Below are 20,184 nucleotides of genomic sequence, written 5' to 3' on the forward strand. Positions count from 1 at the left end.
AAACTAAGTTACTATTCAAAGTTATAATTTTATCATCAAATTCTTAATACTCCGTCAAATAAGAAGAGGTATGATGCATTTTTTATCATGAAAATAAGGTAAACATATATATTTAGGGGATTTTTTTTTTCTTTCTTTTAATATAACGAATGTTTGTACTACACAAGAAAAATTAACAAGTCAAACCATGATGTACTTGTACTACAGTACAACACATTACACATATACATTTAAGAAAACACAATAAATACGAACCTATTCTCTCTTAAAACTTTTGTCTATGAACAGAATCCATCATAATACCTATATACCATTTTAGTAAACATGGATCACGATAACATGCATATGCCACCACCATCATCATCATCATCGATGTCGAATCATACCAAACCACACATGATGATGATGCACATGACATTCTTCTGGGGCAAGAACACGGAGGTTCTCTTCTCCGGCTGGCCCGGGACTAGCTCCGGCATGTACGCTCTTTGTCTCGTCGTTGTCTTCTTTCTCGCTGTGATTTCCGAGTGGCTCGCCCATTCTCCTTTCCTCCGTGCGGATAGCTCCACCAGCCGCGCCGCTGGGCTTTCTCAGACAGCCGTGTATACACTCAAGACTGGCCTGTCGTATTTGGTGATGCTCGCTGTTATGTCCTTTAACGCTGGCGTTTTCATCGTTGCTATCGCCGGATACGCCGTGGGTTTCTTTTTCTTTGGAAGCACTGCTTTCAAGAAACCATCCGATGACCGGAAAACAGCCGAGCTCCTCCCGCCGTCGTCAGGCTGCGTTTGCTAACAATTTTTTTTTTTTTTTCTTATAAAGAACTTTTCCTTTTGTGTGTGCATGGTTGGCTTAAAAAAACAAAGAAAAAAAATTAATATTTCATTTTGGTTAAGTCGATCTAATATTAGTGGACGTTAAATATTTTCAATCCATGTTACTTAGGTTACAAATAGAATCACACAATTAATTCCACAGGTCCATGGATAATTTGACTAAAGTTTTTGGAATTTTATGAAACGACATAGAATTCCATTCAAATTTTGAAGATGTCACTTTTAATTTCATGTATTATTGTGGTTAATAGTTGACCAAAAAAAATTGCATATATAGATAAGAAATTTTGAACCACAAATTTATGATAACAAATGCTGTCCATTAAAAGTACGTACTCCCATGTATAACCACCCCCATTGGTTTTAAGTTATAAACCCTGCGTCTCTGCCAGTGAGAATGTGAACTTTCATTGATAAAAAAAAAATACATTTTTCAAAAATATACTGTGGACTCTATTATATGTGACATAATAAATTGATCATATGTAAATTTTGTCAAGTCATCTATATGACTCGTAAGATCGGTCGGTCGGATTGATTTCAATCGGTGTAGATCTAAAACCTTACATATGTTTCTTTGTTTTGTAATCTGATTTCATGAAGTTTAAACATTTTTTTTTCTTTGTTTTGTAATCTAATTTTATGAAATTCAAAAGGAAAGCATGAAGAATAAAGAGCCGTCCAAAACAAAAGAACAAGTGATGCAATTATAAGAATAGTCCATGCACTATCCAATTACATGTAGAACTCTTTTATAGAACTGATATCGCAAAAAGTTTTATAATTACGCCGTCTCTGTAGGCCTTCTCGCTATTAAGAAATTACGAAAAATAACAAGATTGAAAAAAAAAAAAAAACTAGGCACCTTCGTTGACAAAACAATTAATAAATAGACAATATCTTCAGCTTAGCAATGCCAATAATTTAGTAAAGGTCAAACAAAAAACAAGTAATATTAGTAGCCAGTATACGTACGTACCACGAGAACGGGCAAGGTTCACGCCTTTTTTCTTAGGAAAGTAAATGGTTCGATTCCGAGAGATTTTTTTTTTTTTTTTTTTTTTTTTTTTTTTTTTTTTTTTTTTTGTCAACAAAAGCAATCAGCTCAGTTGAGCCAATTTGAGGGTAAATTGTTTACAAATAAAATAGGATGCGGATTAGAACGCGCTCGGCGTGCCAAGGAATCCGCTCGTACATTAGCATTTCTAGATATCTGAACCAAAGAGAAAGAAGAGAACTCCTCCCTGTCAGTCTTGATATCTTCTAGGTATGTTGCAAAGGCTGGCCTATCCTGAGGCGAAGACACCATCTTCATCAAGTCGGAGCAGTCCGTGTAGAAGACTACCTCCCGGAAATCATGTCCAATCATGCATCGCATCGCCCAAATAAAAGGTTCAACTTCAGCATGTAACGGAGACAGACTACGCTGGTAATTGGTTGCGCCGTGAATCGGTGGTGACCCTTGAGATGAAGTACAAATCCACCCTGCACCTGCAAAAACATCTGTTGCTTTCCAAGAACCATCCACAAAGCATCGATGCCATGAAAAACCGACGGAAAGGGAACATCACACCCCCCAGCCCGAGGAAGCCGCCCGCCAGGAGAAGAGGGAAACTCGTCCGACTCTGCCTCCACCTGTGCCTGCTGCCAAGTCTGTGCTTCCCCAACCGCCACCCGAACAATCTCATCAGGTCGTTCAACCTGATTCTCAAAAACCCGAGCATTCCATATATACCACATTATCCAAGGAAATACTGCAATGTGTGATCCCAGGTTTGTAGAACCCAAAAAATGATCCACATTTGCAAAAACAGACTCCGTAGGGAAGTGCTGTGGCCCCACGGGAACGTGTGCTAGAGCCCAGATTCCGAGGGACTAATAGATTTCTTTTAGAAGCAAAAATGTTTAAAAACTATTCTCCAAATATTCTATGTTAAAGATTCGAGACTAACATTTGATCAACTGGTTCTGTTACCGGTAGAGGTGGTTTAGTTTTGTTCTGATTAATTTAATCCGATTTAATTAGCTGACCTTTTTTTCATAAATTAGATATATACATTGATTAAAATCGGTCATTACAGAGAGAGTTGCTTAGCCAAAGAGGCTTTAAAACAGAGTCAGTGTAATATGGAGTATCATTACAACCAAATTTAGCTAAGGCATATGTCACCTTATTACATTCTCTCTTTGTGAAAGTAAAAGAAAATTGCTGTAATTTGGAAGTCCAAGCTCTTATGTCATGGAGAAGGTTTGTTAAAGAGACATCCAAGATTTGACCATTAACTAATTTAATTAGAGTTTCACAGTCCCCTTCAAATATAGTTAAGTGATAACCTCTAATCCATGCCTGTTGTATCGCAGCAAGAAGTCCTTTTGTTTTCGCCTCTAAGGGAGATCGTGCATAAGTTAGTCTAGTTGCACCCCATACAATAGCTTCACCTTGGTGGTTTCTAAAAATCCATCCTCGAGTGGCCTTGTGTGTGATGATCGTAGCTCGCATCGAAATTGCATTTAAGAGTCGGATGTGTTGGGGGTAGCCAGGTAGTTTTGTTCGTTCGTGGAATAGGCAACGGTGTCGATGTGTTTTGTAAATTGCTTATCCATTCTTTTGTGTCTGACTTCGCCTGTAGAACTGTCTTCGATGCACTCTTACGATAATTGTTGAAAACTTGATTGTTTCGTGCTTTCCAGATACGCCATAGGAGAACAAAGGGTAGAAGAGAATCATATATGTTGGATGTTTGTGATTGATAAGATAACAGTTGAGCAATAACATCCTCTGTATTTGAAGGTAGTTGAGTGATATTTAAGGAAGAAGTACTGGAAAGTCTCCATGCCATTATTGCAAAAGGACATGAAAATAGAGCATGGTGGATTGTTTCCTCTGTTTGAAGACATCTTGGACATAAGGGATCAATATTCATACCACGTGTTCGTAGTCTTGTTGTGGTTGGTATAGCTTGTGATAGTATGCGCTAGAGAAAGTGTTTGATCTTTGGTAGTAGACGAAATTTCCATATCTTGTTCTTGAGTTCAACTGATCCGTGAGGTATATTCAAAGCATCCCCTGGGTCAACATGATAGTGAGTAATGAACCAGTATCCAGATTTTACAGAGTAATCTCCTGATCGAGTATAGTTCCAAATGAGTTTATCCGGTTGTTCCACTTGTGAAAGGTGAATTTTTTGAATGATCTCCTGCTCCGACTGTAGGACCAAGGAAGAAAGTTTTTGTCTCTCCCAAGTTCGAGTATCACCAGCTTTGGAGATTATATGTTCGAGTGGTGTAGGAGATTGCAGGGATGAGGTTTGTACTAATCTAGGTGGTGCACTTCAATAAAATTATCTAATCCTATACGTATAGTTTTACCATCCCCCACAATATATCGAGTACCTTTCTTAATAAGATCTAACCCTATTAAAATAGAAGACCATCCATAGGATTGATTCTTTCTTTGTCTAGCGTCTAATATAGGATCATCAAGATAGTATCTATTTTTCATTAGTCGGGCAAAGAGCGAGTTAGGGTATTGAATGAGCCTCCACGCCTGCTTTGCCAAGAGGACATCATTGAATTTTGCTAAGTCCCTAAATCCCAACACCCCTTTCTTTTTTTGAACTCTGTAACTTTTACCAAGCAATCCATGGTATACTGGGTTGGTTTGAGCATTTTTCCCACCAATATTGCATTAAGAGTGATTCTATTTCGGATGTGATTCCCAAAGGTAATTTGAAACATGACATAGCATAAACCAGCATTGATAAAGCCACAGAATTAAGCATTAGCTGACCTTTCAACAAGGAGACAAATAGAAGAAGAATTAAAACTTAAGATAATGCATGGATTGTTCATATAATTGCTTCACAAAAAGGCATGTGTTGTTGACCAAAAAAAAAAGGCATGTGTTATAACTTAAGAGAACCATTATATTGAATTAATTAAGTAGCAAGAAATTGTCTATTTAATTTGCAGTCATTAAGAAAAACATAATTAATTTGCACCTTCGTTCACATCTATTTCTTCAACAGTACACTAGTTGTAAATAACAGAAGAAGAAACCATCTTGCTATGAATCTCATGACTTGATATATATACGCCACTTTTGGAACTTCCTTCAATATTAATTCTGTTATTTTCAGGAGAACCGAAAAGATCTAGTCGACCATGGAATCTTTGAATCATGGGGCTTCCCAAAAACATAGTTTAATAATAATAATTAAAAAAAACAAATAAATAAGCATATATTGTTTAAAGAAAAGTCGTAAACTGAATCAGGCTTTTAATAACATAAGCTCTCAAAATGAACCGAAACACTCACATTATATTCAGTGGCCTTCTTAAGCTCGGGACCATACAATTCTTGATTCAGTCCTTCAATCATAACATTTCTCGTGCTACTCGTCTTCAAATTGTAATAGACTAGACAAAACGGATCAGAGAATTGTTTTGGAATTAGACAAATATCACCGGTATGAAAAGTACCAACAATGTCGAAGTCAAGGCCAGGAACAGATTCGGGCATATGGAAAGTGTTCATGGACCATTCCTCTTTCTCAACATCTTCCAAAATCCACATTCGAAACCTACCCTCACGAGGATGCTCGACAACACTAACTTTCCCATTGTAGTTGATCAGAGTTTTATATGTATGCCACGTAAGCTCATAAACCACAGGTATGTAGATGCTCTTGAACGTTTCATTCCTAACATCGAAACTAACAATTACAGAAATATCATTTAGGTCCGTCCTGAGAGCCCCGTAGTAGAGTGTTCCGTTCATATACAATGCCCATGTTTTAGCAACATGAGGACATGCAACACATGGAGCCGCTCTCCAATTAACTTCTTCTCCTCCCAATACCACAACCTTGTGCTTTAATCTCGAACGCGATCTATCAACCGCGAGCACTTTGTATTGATCTCCAACAGGATCGTACCCTAAAAAATAGATGGAAGGCGGTTCACCATCACGAGGAATTTTTTTGAATATGATTGGGGGAAAAACATGGAGCTTCCAAGTGGTCGGGTTACATATCGCCACCCTCCGTGTAGTTCCAACGCATATCAAGCCACGAGCCGCATTGTACACCTTTCTCCCATGGAGTTTGAGTATGCTCAAATCTTTGTATGGTACACAACATGAAGAAGGTGAAGAGGAAGATGCGGTTGGGTAAGGTAACGAGAATAACAGGAGCTCTTTTCCGTAAACCTTGGCGAAAGTGATGAGGAGACGAGGAGCTGAGGAAGCAGCAAAGTTTAATTGCCGGTTTCTGAAATCTTGGCTGGTGATGATAGAGGACCAAAGCTTGGAGACGCATCGAAATCTCAGTAAAGACTTCACAGGTAATCTTAAGAGTGTATTAATCTGAAGTTCAAGAGGAATGTAAATCGGTATCATCAGATAGATCAGCGTCGTTGTGCCGTCAGAGAAAATAATCAAAATATATGAAAAAAGTTCATAGTCTTTTATAAGATGTGCAAGCTTAAAATATTAAAACCTTTAGTTGGCCGAGCAAACCCTAACTAACCTTAACCTAATTAAAGTTGGTAATTTTCTTTTCTATAATTTATTTCCGGGTATTTTAATCATAATTTTGGTTTATAAATCTTAAAAAAAAAAAAAATAAGAGAGAATAAAACAAACAAACATGGCTAGACATTGATTAATAGAAGATTCAAACGAAAGAGGAAAATAGGAAGACCGAACCAAATTTAAGAACAAAAAGTACACAAACAACACGCCATAAGACTAAAAGGATCCAGAGTTGTCAATACAAGCACTAAAAAACCTGCAACTGGTAGTTGAGGTTTTCATTTTTAAAAGAACAAGAAAAAAAAAGATAAGCAAATGACTAAATTGGTTTGGTTAAAGGTGGTACACTTACTCAGTACTCCTCCTCCTGTTGGTATTCTCCTTCTTCCTCATCCTCGTACTCGCCTTCTTCATCTGCAGTTGCGTCTTGGTATTGCTGGTACTCTGAAACAAGGTCGTTCATGTTGCTCTCAGCTTCTGTGAACTCCATCTCGTCCATTCCTTCACCTGTGTACCAATGCAAGAAAGCCTTCCTCCTGAACATAGCTGTGAACTGCTCACTCACACGCCTGAACATCTCTTGAATCGAGGTTGAGTTGCCAATGAAAGTGGAAGCCATCTTTAGACCAGTAGGTGGGATGTCACAGACTGTTGATTTGACATTGTTTGGGATCCACTCAACAAAGTAGGAAGAGTTCTTGTTCTGCACGTTCAGCATCTGCTCGTCAACTTCTTTTGTGCTCATCTTGCCACGGAACATGGCAGAGGCTGTGAGGTATCGTCCGTGTCTTGGGTCAGCAGCACACATCATGTTCTTGGAATCCCACATTTGCTGGGTGAGCTCAGGGACTGTGAGGGAACGGTACTGCTGAGAACCTCTTGAGGTGAGAGGAGCAAAACCCACCATGAAGAAGTGAAGACGAGGGAATGGGATAAGATTCACAGCAAGCTTACGGAGGTCAGAGTTGAGCTGACCAGGGAATCTCAAACAGCATGTGACACCAGACATTGTAGCAGAGATCAAATGGTTCAAGTCACCAACTGCAGAGAGAGAATGAAGATGTTAGTGAGTGTCCTTCTAGACATATAGACACTTATCACCACAAGCATATTAAAACAAGAGCATAACAGAAAACAAGTACATAAGAAAGCAGACAGTACACTTTGACAATCATAAAAGCAGTTTGACAATCAAGCTTTTCTATACAATCACTGCATTTTGCAAATCCCTTATGTTATAAGAAGTACCGGATATATACACATGACACTTAACAAGAAAGTATAACACCAAGAAGATTAGAGAACAGCAGTATAAGGATTAGTATGTGGTGATGACATAGACGCAGTTAACCAGGGAACATTAAACAGAATCAATAACACAAAACACTTCATATAGGCAAGAGCAAACCACTGAAACAGTAACATAACATTTCTGATGCAAAACAATGACCAAATCATGTTCACCATCTAGACAATGCATATCAGCCATACAACAGAAGGCATCTATCAATGCGACCATGAATCATAGAAGTACTTACAGCTAGGAGTCGTGAGTTTCAGAGTCCTGAAGCAAATATCGTACAAGGCCTCATTATCAAGAACCATGCACTCATCTGCATTCTCAACAAGCTGATGAACAGACAAAGTAGCGTTGTAAGGCTCAACAACGGTGTCAGAAACCTTAGGCGAAGGGAACACTGAGAAAGTAAGCATCATGCGATCTGGGTACTCTTCACGGATCTTGGAAATCAAAAGTGTTCCCATACCAGATCCAGTTCCTCCTCCCAACGAATGACAAACCTGAAACCCTACAAACAAACAAAAAAATCCCACAGTTCAGAGTAGTCCCAATAACACCAAAAACACTTCAACGAAAGCAAAATCAAACCCTAAAATCGAACAGATCTAGCGAAATTTTTACCTTGCAAGCAGTCACAGTTCTCAGCTTCCTTACGAACAACATCGAGTACCGAATCAATTAGCTCAGCTCCTTCAGTGTAATGTCCCTTAGCCCAGTTGTTACCAGCACCAGACTGACCGAAAACGAAGTTATCAGGACGGAAGGTTTGACCATACGGTCCAGATCTGAGACTATCCATGGTTCCAGGCTCCAAATCCATAAGCACAGCACGAGGAACGAATCTACCGCAACTAGCTTCGTTGTAGTAAACATTGATGCGCTCAAGTTGTAGATCTGAGTCTCCGGTGTACCTACCGGTTGGATCTATGCCGTGTTCGGCGCAAACCACTTCCCAGAACTTGGCACCGATCTGGTTACCGCATTGACCACCTTGGATGTGAAGGATCTCACGCATTTTCGCAAGAAGGAAGCGGAATAGAGATTGATTGAAAAGGATCCGAGATTATTTCGAGAATCGAAGGAAGGAGCGGGATTTAGGGTTTTTTCGGAAAATGTGAAGAAGAGTGAAGTGAGTGAGAAGAGGAGTGGTTTTATATAGAAAGAGTTAACCAGTTATTATTTCTTTTTTAATTTGATATTGACATGATTTTTTTGTTTTTTCGAAATTTAAAACTGGAACGTTTCTTTCTATCGAAATTTTAAAAACAATATAACTAAGATTTAACTTTATTTTATATAATTTTTTACATTTTATGTTTTCAAATAAAGTTTTGGTACGTTATATTAATCTATATATTGTGATATTATTTATAGTTATAGATTTAGAGTTAATTATATATCTTATGCTATAATTTTAATAATGTACGTTCTCCATTGGTTGAATGCTATTATATTGTGTAAAATTATGATTAATTTAATTAGTTTTTGTTTTAATATACTTGAGTTTTGAATTATTTCATATCGCACTAACCTATTATGACATGTGGTACAACACAAAATGTGTTTTTTTTTTTAAGATTTAAAATTGCAAATTTTTATTTAAAATAAATAATGTTATTCTAGAAAAACATATTTATATATTAATTTTGTTTAATATTAATTTTTGTTGCTGTATACAGTTTTTGCTTTTATTTTTAAAGAAACAAAATCAAAATTAAGGAGAAGATGTGTCACCAAAAAAATATGTCGAATGCAAAAAGAACTCTCTCAAATTTTGGTAGTCTAGGATCCATTTTAAAACTAAATCAGACAATAGACACGAAATAGTGTAATAATAATAGAGAAAATGGAGACACGAATAGCACATACACATACCAAGTTTCCATCGATGCTATAAAATTGCTTTTCGTGCCCAAATGCCTTACCATTCTATAGCATAGATTCTAAAGGCGACATGTTTTATGTGGATGCAGCAAAAAAGTATGCAAGACGAACATGCTTATCATTTGCAAAAGTATGCAATACTTAGTATTTTTTTTTTTACATATGAAGCATTATCTATTTGCGTGTGAAAATCTTGTGTGGTTATAGATTTAAAAATGGTTTAATTCATATGATATAGTTATCCTTAAGATTGTGGTCCTTGTGTTGAGACTTGTTCTTTGGAAGAAAGCTTTGTTGTACCCATGGACCGTAGTTCATTCACGATCACAGTGAAGCTTGGCCTCTCTGATGGTTCCGCAGACCAACATCTCTCCATCAGCAATTTCCAGTCCATGTCACAGAAGTCAGGAATTGGCGGTCGTAGCGTATTACTAACTATACCACCTGATTCAAAAAATTTGGTTAAGAAAATTAGAAATCCCAAAATAGAAACAAAGCAAACCCGTAAACAAGAATTATGTAGAAAAGGTTTCACCTATGATCGCCCCGTAGTGCAAGTCGGTGTAAGGTTCTTCACCGGTGAAAAGTTCCCAGAGCACAATTCCAAATGAAAACACATCGACCTGTAGTGTCCAGATTAAGGCCAAGGCATCCGCTAGAGAGGAAAATACATTATAGAGACAAGTACTGTAACCAAGCTGATATGAGTTGATTAGTTCACAAACCTTCTCAGAAACAAGGCTACTGATCCCATTTAGAAGTTCTGGTGCCATCCATGGGAGTGTTCCCCGGACACCACCCGATATTAATGTCTGACATTTCACCTTCGAGAGACCCAAATCCCCAACCTGAAATGATCACAAACTTCTATCAACAACTTTAAGGGGAAAGATAGCACATACAACCAAGTGGAATAATTTTTTATATGTTTTCCTCTGTTAGGAGAGTGTGAACTCTACTCAGAACTAATTCTAAACCTTATCTATGCTTATAAAATAATAATCCTGAATACCATTACTTGATTCCTCACCATTATCCCTTCTGATTATGAATCTCATGTTAAGAGTTCGATGCATATAGACAAAACTATTTAAAGAGACGAAATATAAAACTCGAGTCAATCTACCTTGCAAATTGGGCGATGAGGATCTCTGAGATTGACGAGTAGGTTATCACTTTTAAGATCAAAGTGTACTATATTCTTTCCATGCAAATACTCCATCCCAAAAGCAATATCCATCGCGATCAGCAGGCGCTTGCGCCTATCAAGACTCCTGAAAAATAAACCTTAACAATTAATGGCGTTCTTATAACCATGAATCTATGTGTCAACATAGCTATGAGGAATGTATACATACGATACCTCACATTCTTCTGCAACGCATTTCGTAAAGAACCGTTAACCATATACTCTGTAACAGTTGCCACAGAACCTCCAGGTGAATCCAGCACAACTCCATAAAAAGCAACGACGTTAGGATGATGCAAGCCAGCTAGGTTCTGTGCCTCGTTCCAAAAGTCATCGATCTGATAATTTGTAGATAAGATAAGACATCATTATGAACTATTCAACATATATCTAAACATGTTTTTTAAAGCACCATCAGCTGTACTGAGACAAACCATTCGTTCTTGCTCAGATGGTTTGCCAGCAAAACATCGATCATTGATCCGTTTGATTGCAACATCAGTGCCTCGCCACTTCCCATGATAAACTGTCCCAAATGTGCCAGATCCTAGTTCTCGCAATTCCTCAAGATCGCTGTCCTTAATAATCTATCAAAATATAACATGATTCTCACAATTCCTCAAGGTTGCTGTCTTAAATCATGAACGTAAGTAAATTAAGAATAAGGTTTCAAACCTGCAACTGATCCAGAGAATCAGAACCAGAATATCCTAAATACAATCTTTCGACAAGCTGGTTCCTGATATCCTGAGAAATAATAATATCAATTTCATCACTTCTGAAGCAATATGAAATCTAAAGAAAGGAATGACAAAATAATGAACAGTAAGCAACAGACCTTGAAGTGTGTGGACTGGTGTTTTATTTCATCATTACGTGAAAATTCACCTTTATCAGAAGCATACTCATCCACTTTGATTGGAGGTTCATGATATGAAGGTGTACTTGACTGTAAAACAGAAGCAGCCACTCCTTCAGCAACATTCCGAAGTTCTTGTTTGATGTGCTCCTCCTCCGAGACTTGCAGAGAGAAGCAAAGACCAATCAACAGATTACCTCAAGGATAACGACTTAAAAAAGTAGAAATGGAGTCATGTATAACAAGAAAAGCCACCTTTCGAAGAACTAAGTAGGTTAGGTTTGGTATCCTCCTTCCATGGGCCCTGGTTGCTAAAAAATGACGTTGATGATTCTTTGACGTCTGCACCACCAACACTAGATGACAAGGATGATGGTAAATTGGCAGCATCAGGATGTGATGATAAGGACGATGGTAAATTAGCGGCATCAAAGGAAGGTTCAACAGCGCCATAGACGGGGTTGCAGGACTGCGCTTCCAGAGAATCGAACTGCTGACCTCCAACCAATGATTGTAGATACAAACCAGGATTACCTAATAAGGGTGACTGTGTTGGCGCACATGATGTCTTAGGCTGAGATTCATGGTCTGGAAGAACTACTCTTGTTAGTGTCTCATTTGAGTCCGTGTGACCAATGTTTGGACTTACTGGAGATTGACCAGAGGTGTCATGTAAGAACATATTCTTCCTTGCCATTTGTTGAGAACTGGTACCCATAATATCTTCTTTTCCAAAATTTTCAACTGGTGAGACGAAATTCTGACAATTGGTATATGTTTCAGGAGCATGTATGTTAACATTATCCATCAATCCTCTTGGTTGGTATTGGCCATATGCTACTGAAGGGTCAACAGGATTTTGCTGCTGTCTAGATACTTGAACTTTTATCGGAACATCTCTCACAATCTCATTGAGTAGAGGATCAATTGTCTCGACCTGAGCACTCGCAACATTGGCTGTATGTAAAGTATCTCTTTCTTGATGATTAGGATGATTGAGGAAGCTTTGTTGACCCCTAAAATTATCCGTCTGTTGGATTCTGATGATATCATCTGGATGAGAAGCAGGGTAAGATAAGGTCACATATGGTACAAACATTGTAGAGCCATCATTTCTCTCCCGTATAATGGGATCAGAATGCATATGAGGCAAAGAAGTCTGGCACATTTGACAATCATCTACCCTTTGAAAACTTTCAGGCATAACTACTTGTTGATGCAAAACTCTATCAGGGAGAACAATATGTTGAGATGGTGGAACCTGAGTCCCACCATAACCGCTAGTTGGTATACCAGGAGCAACCGTACCTTGATATGCAGAGTAGCTCGGCTCAGTGGGAAGAGGGACTAACTTTTGAATCCCCACATTTCTTTCAGCAGGAAAGTTCCCCAACATGGAATCTTGGGTTTGCATTGCCGGGTTAATCAAAACTGGTGTGGCACCAATCTGAGCATTCAAGGGAGCCATTGACATTTGAGCAGCAGGAAGGAACTGGTGGGATGGGACATTCAAAGTACTTCCTTGAAAAGGTTGTTGGGAGAACAAAGAAGTAGTACTTGGCAGAAACTGGTTAGGTGAATGAACACTATCTGGTTGTCTTAAAACTTCTAACCGAGATTCAATATACACCGGTGAATGATGTTCAGATGGCGTAGTTATTGGTTGCTGACCAGCAATTGCTTTCTCTGAAACAGTCTCGAGCTGAGAAGAATGAAACGGATCAGCTGGAACAGTCATTGGTACAACATAAGCAGACGAACGCGGATCAGGAGGAACAAGTCTTGGTGCAGTATTCACATAAGTGTGAGGTGAAGAGGTACACGAGGTCTGCGTTGCAACAAAATCAGCCTGACCAAGTCCCAAGCTATCAACAACATCGACGCCACTAAAATCAGAATTCGGATTAGAACCACCACTAGCTACACTTTCCTTACTCGCAACAACACCATTCACAGCCTCAACAAATCTCTGACCAATGTCAACTCCATCTCCATACTCCGCAACTTCAAAAGTATCATCAAAGGAAGCAGCATCAAACAAAAACACTCTCAACTTAACAGAAGACCCATCTGAAGATCTCTCCACCAACTTATCAAACTCTTCCATCATGTTATCAACATCCTCATTACAAGAAACAGAGACCAAAGCATCAAGTTCCTCATCAGGAAGCTGGTACTTGATAACAACAACAGGCTGACCATAAACCTCGATCATCTTCTGTTCAAACTCATCAAATCTCACATTCCTTTTAACAGTAACGATCCTTGTCTGACCACCAACGTATCGTAACACCCCATCGCTTGGTCTAGGCATTATCTTTCCATTGTAGCTACACAAAAACTTCAACTTTTCACCATCTTCTTCACTATCCACCACCATATCATCTTTAAATCCAAGATTTGGATTGTTCCTATCTATACTTAACTGTTCACTACCGTTGTTACTTTGTTGAATAAACCCAAACCCAGTAGTAATTCCATCAGAGACACACTTATTACCCAAATCAGAGATATGATCAAACCCAGAACTGGGTTCATGTGCCATTGTTTTGTGAAAAAAAGCGAATTTGAAGCAGAGACACAGATAGAGTTGATTTCTCTCACCTGGTCAATCTTGAAGAATCTTATTCGGGAGAGAGAAGAAGAAGAAGAAGAAGAAGAAGAAGAAGAAGAAGAAGAAGAAGAAGAAGAAAGGAGGAGGAGGCAAAGGGAGTCGTTGGAAGTGATGGAAAACGACGACGTTCTTCGGAGTTATCAAACTTCAACTTGGATTTTCTCAGTTGAAGCAAATTTAGTTTTCTCGGGGAAAGTTCTTTTTTAAGGTAAACACGTGAGAGAGTGAAGAAAGATGAGAAGGGGCACGTGGTCTGGGCTCTTGATCTCTGGCCTCATGCAAAAGAAGGGAAAAAAAAAAGGTTGCGTTTGTTATCCAAACTGTGTCAGAGAAAGTGTAAATGCTCCATCACTCGACATGTTTTTTTGCTTTTTTTTAAATAAAAAAATTTTAAAAGTTCAAATAAAAAAGTTTGACACATGAAATTGTATGAAGAAAATTGTCAAAATTTGGATATCACTTGTTATTATTGGTTTGTGTTATTCTCTGGTTTGATCTCCTAGAAGCTTTGTCTATTGCCTTACCACTGAGTTATTGGGGGTCTTGTATCCCAATATGGGCCAGAAAAAAAAAACTAAAAATAAAAAAAAAAATGCGTCTGCCGGGAGTCGAACCCGGGTCTATTGCTTGGAAGGCAATTATCCTAACCGTTGGACTACAGACGCGTCTTTGCTTACACATTTGACTTTACATATTTGGCGTCAGACCATATAAAGTCAACAAGTAAATCTAAACAGAATTTAGAAAGCATATGACTGACATTGACAGATTAGATATTTGTAAAACGACATGGTTTTAAAGCTCTTCCGTGTTTTTCTTCTTTTTGAGTTTTGACCAAAAAACAATCTGAAAAGAATTTGTCTTCCCCGTTTTTGATTATTATATTTCTGGAACCTTTTCGTAGAAAAATCTCTCTCCCCAAAAGCCGTCTTGAGAGCAAACAACAACAAAAAAAAAAAAAAAAAAAAAAGCCACGAATTCGAAATCTTCCTCGTCTTTGTTGTTGGTTACCATTGAAAGCTTTCATTTTTTTTTCTCCTGTTGATTTCTCTCTTTTCACGAAAATCTATTCACCGGTGATTCTCTGATTCCCATTAGATTCTGTTCTCTTTTTTGAAAAAATCGTGTTTCAGGTATGTTGTCAAATTCTTCTTGTTTTATTTTCTCTGATTCATCAATGAAACAAGTCGTTTTCTTAATATACTTGTTGTTTGATTTCTATTATAGGAAGAAGGCATAATATATAGTTGTTGGTGCAATCAATTCACAATTCAATTCCGGCGACTTTTTTTTTTTTTTTTGGGTGATGATGTGTTGAACACTCTTACGTTTTTGGGGTAATTTTAGTTAGGTGTGGATTTAATGGTTGAGGAAGGTATATGGTGTTTCTTTATGGATATGAAAGAACTCTCGTTTCTGTGAGGACGAGGTTGTTGTTGGAGATTGCTGCTCATCTTCTTTACAAGTTTTTAAGTGTTTTGAGAGCTTTCTAGAGTAACCATGGATGGAGAGGCTACTTCTTGGATTAGGAGAGCTAATTTCTCTCATACTGTTTGTTACCGTATGATAAGCTTAGAATCAAATCCAGATAGGACGACATCTGGATTGAAAAGAATGCCTCTGAGTTCACCTTCTGATTTGAAATCACTTGTTGGTGGTGGTACTGAGATACAGAGGAATCCACTCACTAATAAGAAGAGGTCTGTTTCTCCTTCCCCTCATATGGCTCTTCCTCATTCTTTTCAGGAAGCCAAGTCTGATATTAAAAGGTTTTCTACTCCACATCCCATAAGAATGGAATCAGAAAAGGGTATTAAGGGCAAGGATTCCTCTGAGAGCAAATCGTTTCATCTACGGCCTCTGTCACACTCTGGTCCTATTAGGGATCTTAGTACGTTGAAAATTCAAGACAGGGCAAAGAGCAAGATAGACAAGAGGTCTTCCAAGTCTGTTGACTACAGAGGCTCTAAAGTTAGTTCTGCAGGAGTGCGTGAAGAGTACCTCATTGATGCGTCTAAGGTGTCTTATGGGGACAGGTTTACTCACGGGGTATATAGTCAGCTTTACCATGGACAATATGAAGGTAAAGCTGTTGCTCTGAAGATTATCACAGCGCCTGACAATAGCGACGACAGGTTCTTGGCAGCTCGTTTAGAGAAACAGTTTACCATGGAAGCCACACTTTTATCTCGACTAAGCCATCCGAACGTCGTTAAGGTGATTTATCTTTATGTTGTATTATGTCAGTTTAGTTGTATGAAATATGATTGATGCCTTTGGTGTGTGATTATTTTCTTCTGATTGATGATGTCCTGATACAGTTTGTGGGAGTCAGTACTGGAAACTGTATCATCACGGAGTATGTACCTCGAGGGTCATTAAGATCATATCTGCACAAGCTCGAGCAGCGATCTCTTCCTTTGCAGCAGCTAATTGAGTTTGGTCTAGATATTGCGAGAGGAATGGAGTATATTCACTCAAGAGAGATAGTTCATCGGGATCTCAAACCAGAGAACGTGTTGATCGAAAACGACTTCCACTTGAAGATTGCTGACTTTGGCATAGCGTGCGAGGAGGAGTACTGTGATGTATTGGGTGATAACACTGGAACTTATAGGTGGATGGCACCTGAAGTGATAAGACGGATACCACATGGAAGGAAGTGTGATGTTTATAGTTTTGGACTTATTTTATGGGAAATGGTAGCTGGAGCAGTTCCATATGAGGAGATGACTCCTGTCCAAGCTGCTTTCGCAGTCATGCACAAGGTAAATTCATTCTACATCTGCTTTGCATAGATATAAAGCTTTAGAATTGCTGTAGATTTTACACGAACTATGCCTAGATTTAGGATTTGATTATAGAACAGAAGACAATAATCTGATGACTGAGTTAGATCATTATTGTTCAGTTTGTTCTAAAACCATTTGGAATTTGTGTTTGATATTGGCCAGAATATTAGGCCGGTGATACCGAAGGATTGTCCAACGGCTATGAAAGAGCTGATCGAGCTATGTTGGTCGTTGCAAACAAACAAGAGACCAGAATTCTGGCAGATTGTCAAAGTGTTGGAACAGTTTAAGAAGTCTCTGACAAACGAAGGAAGACTCAATCTTTTACCTAGCCAGATCTGTCCAGAACTAAAGAAAGGTCCCAAATTCTGGATTCATAAATTGGGATCAATCCATCATCACCACAGCGGTGGCGGCAGCACCAGCACCTTAGGCTCAGCCTTGCCTAAGCCTAAATTTGCATGAAAGACCCTGTGACTGACTCTCAATTTTTTTTGTGAATAGGAAAAGAGCCAGTGGTTATGTTTTTGTTTATAATCAACTGTCTCCGTCTTTACTTTTCATTGAGTTGGCTTGGTTTTTGTGAAGCCATCTCTTTTCTTTTTTCTTCTTGAAATTGATTCGTTTTGTTTGGAATAAACAAAGGTTTTAAGATTTGATAAAGATAGTCTTAAAAAGATGGAAGCAAAGAGATAGATATTACAATAACGCCCACAAACTGTTCGACGAAATGACCCTAAAATTAAAAACTAAGACACATACGCTTCTTCAGACGCCGGTAGAACCAAAACCACCTTCACCACGAACAGTATCATCCAAATCTTCAACCTCCACAACATCAGGAGTCACAATCTTCTCAATAATCAACTGAGCGATTCGATCACCCAACTTCACTTCGAACTCAACATCAGAGTGATTGAACAAAATCACACCAACAGGTCCTCTGTAATCAGCATCAATCACACCAGCTCCAACATCAATCGAATGTTTCCAAGCCAAACCAGATCTCGGAGCGATTCTCGCGTAAGTTCCTTCCGGAACAGCGATGCTGAGATCCGTTGGGATAAGCGCTTTACCTCTCGCCGGAACTTTCGAATCCACCGCGCTTGAGAGATCGTATCCAGCGGAGAGAGATGAGCCTCTTGTTGGTAAAACAGCTTTCTCTGAGAGTTTCTTCACTTTGAAGAAAGGTGATGGTGAAGAATCTCCATGATGGATTCCGTTTCCATCGAGCTTTTGGATTTTAGGTGATGGTTCGTTGACGGCATCGGAACCGTTGTTGATCTTCGTCTCGACACAGGCCATTGTTGAAACTGGGAAGCGAAGTGTGGTGAAGGGTTTGTTTAAAGAGTTGCAGAGAAACCCTAATTTCAACTGAGGTCGAGTGATGAGGAAGAGGCGTCGTAGTTCCGCCATAAATGGAGTGAGTGAGTGAGTGCGGTGGCGCCAAAATTTCCCTCCACCCTAAAAAAAGATAGAAACTTAATGGGCTTTTAACCAATTCATGCATTTCGGCCCACTAGGCCCAATAATTGTTCTTCTTCCTCATAAACCCTTTTTTTCTTTTTTTTTTGTGGACCTCATAAACCCTAATTTCATTTTTTTTTTTCTTGAATAATCGAACACTGATCGATTCACTGGTTATTGTATATTGTCTTGCTCATGCTTTCTCTGATACTCCATGGAAGAAGGTCTGTGGAATTGCAGAAATGGCGTAGTTTAAGAGTTGCGACAGTAAGCATTGTGCAAAATGCAATTGCTTTGACCAACTCGTTCTCCTCTGCAACAGCTGGGGATGTGAGTACTACTACATTTACAGTCTCTTATCTGGTAGAATCATTGGGTTTAACTACAAGACTCGCTGAATCAATCTCAAGGAAGGTCAGTTTCGAAGACAAGGCTAATGCGGATTCAGTTCTGAAGCTGCTTAGAAGCCATGGGTTTAAAGATTCTCAGATCTCCACGATTGTTAGGTATTACCCAGAATTGCTTGTAACGGATGCTGAGAAATCACTTCGTCCAAAGCTCCAGATTCTGCAGTCTAGAGGAGCTTCAAGCTCTGAGGTAACAGAGATTGTTACCAAAGTTCCGGCCATCTTGGGAAAGAAAGGTGAAAAGTCTATCAGCTTGTACTATGATTTCATCAAGGGTATTATGCAAGGTGGTGAGAGTTCTTCCAAGTGTGTAGATTTGTTATGTCATTCTTTGGCAGAGGGTAAGAGACAGAACAAAATGCGAAATATATTGGTTTTGAAAGAATTGGGAGTGCCTCACAAGTTGTTGTTTTCATTGCTCATCTCTAGTTCTCAACCTGTTTATGGTAAAGGCAAGTTTGAAGGAACACTCAAGAAAGTTGTTGATATGGGTTTTGATCCAGCCAAAGCAAAATTTGTGGAAGCGTTGCGTGTTGTATACGAGATGAGCGATAAAACTATAGAAGAGAAAGTCAATGTCTATAAAAGGTTAGGATTAAGTGAAGTGGAGATATGGGCAATTTTCAAGAAGTGGCCTTTCTTTTTGAAATTCTCCGAGAATAAGATTGTTCAGACGTTTGAAACACTAAAGAAGTGTGGTCTGGTGAAGGAAGAGGTCCTTTCGGTGTTGAAGACTCGTCCACAATGCATACGAGCTTCAGAGAAGAAGATATTGGACTCTATTCAAACGTTTCTAGACTTAGGGTTCAGTAGAGATGAGTTCAAGTTGATGGTTATGCGATATCCTAACTGCACTGCCTATTCTGCTGAGATGATGAAGAAGAAGTTTGAGGTTTTGGTGAAGAAGATGAATTGGCCACTAGAGGCTTTGGTTTTGCTCCCTGCGGTACTTGGATACAGCCTGGAGAAGAGGATTGTGCCGAGGTGTAATGTAATCAAAGCTCTCATGTCAAAGGGATTGATCGGAAGTGAAAACCCTCCGATTTCATCTGTCTTGGTGTGTACTGATCAGATATTCTTGAACAGATACGTGATGAAGCACAACAAGCTTGTTCCTAAGCTTATGGCTATCTTCACGAGAGATCATGTTTCGTAGTTTCGTTTTTATTTACGAGTGTCTGTATCTGAAACCCATTTTTTTGTAGTCTCAATTCGACTTTGGATCCGACTGGTTTTTAATATACAATCCAATTGGGGAAAATGAGTTATTACTATTATAAGAATATGCAATAGTCGTAACAAA

General features: G+C 38.8%; 6 protein-coding genes, 1 non-coding gene and 1 pseudogene across 9 annotated transcripts; 3 read left to right on the top strand and 5 right to left on the bottom strand.

The window, feature by feature from the left end:
• The first annotated feature begins 225 nt into the window (after nucleotides 1-225).
• On the top strand, nucleotides 226-924 carry LOC147938587 (copper transporter 2). Its single transcript, XM_087463806.1, has one exon. The coding sequence runs from the start codon at nucleotides 325-327 to the stop codon at nucleotides 793-795; it is 471 nt and encodes a 156-aa protein (XP_087319932.1). The 5' UTR covers nucleotides 226-324; the 3' UTR covers nucleotides 796-924.
• A 4,092-nt stretch (nucleotides 925-5,016) lies between these two features.
• Nucleotides 5,017-6,454, bottom strand: LOC147938588 (putative F-box protein At3g47150 pseudogene; annotated as a pseudogene). Its single transcript, XR_015566554.1, has one exon. The product of XR_015566554.1 is annotated as a putative F-box protein At3g47150 pseudogene (transcript).
• A 267-nt stretch (nucleotides 6,455-6,721) lies between these two features.
• Nucleotides 6,722-8,684, bottom strand: LOC104711158 (tubulin beta-2 chain). The gene is made up of 3 exons (NM_001302995.1): nucleotides 8,291-8,684; nucleotides 7,908-8,177; nucleotides 6,722-7,410 (listed from the first exon to the last, which is right to left on the bottom strand). The coding sequence occupies exons 1-3, from the start codon at nucleotides 8,682-8,684 to the stop codon at nucleotides 6,722-6,724; spliced, it is 1,353 nt and encodes a 450-aa protein (NP_001289924.1).
• Nucleotides 8,685-9,652: 968 nt separating this feature from the next.
• On the bottom strand, nucleotides 9,653-14,451 carry LOC104711159 (RAF-like serine/threonine-protein kinase 24). Of its 2 annotated transcripts, XM_010427841.3 has the most exons (10): nucleotides 12,910-14,388; nucleotides 11,857-12,654; nucleotides 11,581-11,762; nucleotides 11,418-11,489; nucleotides 11,177-11,329; nucleotides 10,917-11,080; nucleotides 10,680-10,827; nucleotides 10,279-10,401; nucleotides 10,089-10,176; nucleotides 9,653-9,997 (listed from the first exon to the last, which is right to left on the bottom strand). In XM_010427841.3, exons 1-10 carry the CDS (start codon nucleotides 14,144-14,146, stop codon nucleotides 9,798-9,800), a joined length of 3,165 nt encoding a protein of 1,054 aa, XP_010426143.1. In that variant the 5' UTR covers nucleotides 14,147-14,388; the 3' UTR covers nucleotides 9,653-9,797. The 2 variants fall into 2 exon arrangements, with proteins under 2 accessions (XP_010426143.1, XP_010426142.1); XM_010427840.3 differs by having other exon boundaries at nucleotides 11,857-14,451.
• Nucleotides 14,452-14,808: 357 nt separating this feature from the next.
• On the bottom strand, nucleotides 14,809-14,880 carry TRNAG-UCC (transfer RNA glycine (anticodon UCC)). Its single transcript has one exon. It is a non-coding gene; the product is annotated as a tRNA-Gly (tRNA).
• Nucleotides 14,881-14,994: 114 nt separating this feature from the next.
• Nucleotides 14,995-17,684, top strand: LOC147938590 (serine/threonine/tyrosine-protein kinase HT1-like). Its single transcript, XM_087467216.1, has 4 exons — nucleotides 14,995-15,348; nucleotides 15,443-16,432; nucleotides 16,537-16,983; nucleotides 17,170-17,684. Exons 2-4 carry the CDS (start codon nucleotides 15,716-15,718, stop codon nucleotides 17,470-17,472), a joined length of 1,467 nt encoding a protein of 488 aa, XP_087323342.1. The 5' UTR covers nucleotides 14,995-15,348; nucleotides 15,443-15,715; the 3' UTR covers nucleotides 17,473-17,684.
• LOC104711162 (deoxyuridine 5'-triphosphate nucleotidohydrolase) lies at nucleotides 17,632-18,467 on the bottom strand. Its single transcript, XM_010427845.3, has one exon. The coding sequence runs from the start codon at nucleotides 18,421-18,423 to the stop codon at nucleotides 17,776-17,778; it is 648 nt and encodes a 215-aa protein (XP_010426147.1). The 5' UTR covers nucleotides 18,424-18,467; the 3' UTR covers nucleotides 17,632-17,775.
• Nucleotides 18,468-18,584: 117 nt separating this feature from the next.
• LOC104711161 (uncharacterized) lies at nucleotides 18,585-20,142 on the top strand. Its single transcript, XM_010427844.3, has one exon. The coding sequence runs from the start codon at nucleotides 18,670-18,672 to the stop codon at nucleotides 20,035-20,037; it is 1,368 nt and encodes a 455-aa protein (XP_010426146.1). The 5' UTR covers nucleotides 18,585-18,669; the 3' UTR covers nucleotides 20,038-20,142.
• The last annotated feature ends 42 nt before the right edge of the window (nucleotides 20,143-20,184 follow it).

Source organism: Camelina sativa, chromosome 9, assembly GCF_030686135.1.
Source record: "Camelina sativa cultivar CO46 ecotype springtype chromosome 9, ASM3068613v1".
Lineage (NCBI taxonomy): Eukaryota > Viridiplantae > Streptophyta > Magnoliopsida > Brassicales > Brassicaceae > Camelina > Camelina sativa.

What these genes read in the sequence shown, in the direction of transcription:
- LOC147938587 (XM_087463806.1), top strand. Translation starts at nt 325, where the DNA reads ATGGATCACGATAACATGCATATGCCACCACCATCATCATCATCATCG.
- LOC104711158 (NM_001302995.1), bottom strand. Translation starts at nt 8,684, where the DNA reads ATGCGTGAGATCCTTCACATCCAAGGTGGTCAATGCGGTAACCAGATC. An exon ending in GAACTGTGACTGCTTGCAAG is followed by an intron (nt 8,178 to 8,290) that starts GTAAAAATTTCG and finishes GTTTGTTTGTAG; the next exon opens with GGTTTCAGGTTTGTCATTCG. An exon ending in GAAACTCACGACTCCTAGCT is followed by an intron (nt 7,411 to 7,907) that starts GTAAGTACTTCT and finishes CTCTCTCTGCAG; the next exon opens with TTGGTGACTTGAACCATTTG.
- LOC104711159 (XM_010427840.3), bottom strand. Translation starts at nt 14,146, where the DNA reads ATGGCACATGAACCCAGTTCTGGGTTTGATCATATCTCTGATTTGGGT. An exon ending in GCGTTGCAGAAGAATGTGAG is followed by an intron (nt 10,828 to 10,916) that starts GTATCGTATGTA and finishes TTTATTTTTCAG; the next exon opens with GAGTCTTGATAGGCGCAAGC. An exon ending in GCACTACGGGGCGATCATAG is followed by an intron (nt 9,998 to 10,088) that starts GTGAAACCTTTT and finishes TTTTTGAATCAG; the next exon opens with GTGGTATAGTTAGTAATACG.
- LOC147938590 (XM_087467216.1), top strand. Translation starts at nt 15,716, where the DNA reads ATGGATGGAGAGGCTACTTCTTGGATTAGGAGAGCTAATTTCTCTCAT. An exon ending in GCCATCCGAACGTCGTTAAG is followed by an intron (nt 16,433 to 16,536) that starts GTGATTTATCTT and finishes GTCCTGATACAG; the next exon opens with TTTGTGGGAGTCAGTACTGG. An exon ending in CTTTCGCAGTCATGCACAAG is followed by an intron (nt 16,984 to 17,169) that starts GTAAATTCATTC and finishes GATATTGGCCAG; the next exon opens with AATATTAGGCCGGTGATACC.
- LOC104711162 (XM_010427845.3), bottom strand. Translation starts at nt 18,423, where the DNA reads ATGGCGGAACTACGACGCCTCTTCCTCATCACTCGACCTCAGTTGAAA.
- LOC104711161 (XM_010427844.3), top strand. Translation starts at nt 18,670, where the DNA reads ATGCTTTCTCTGATACTCCATGGAAGAAGGTCTGTGGAATTGCAGAAA.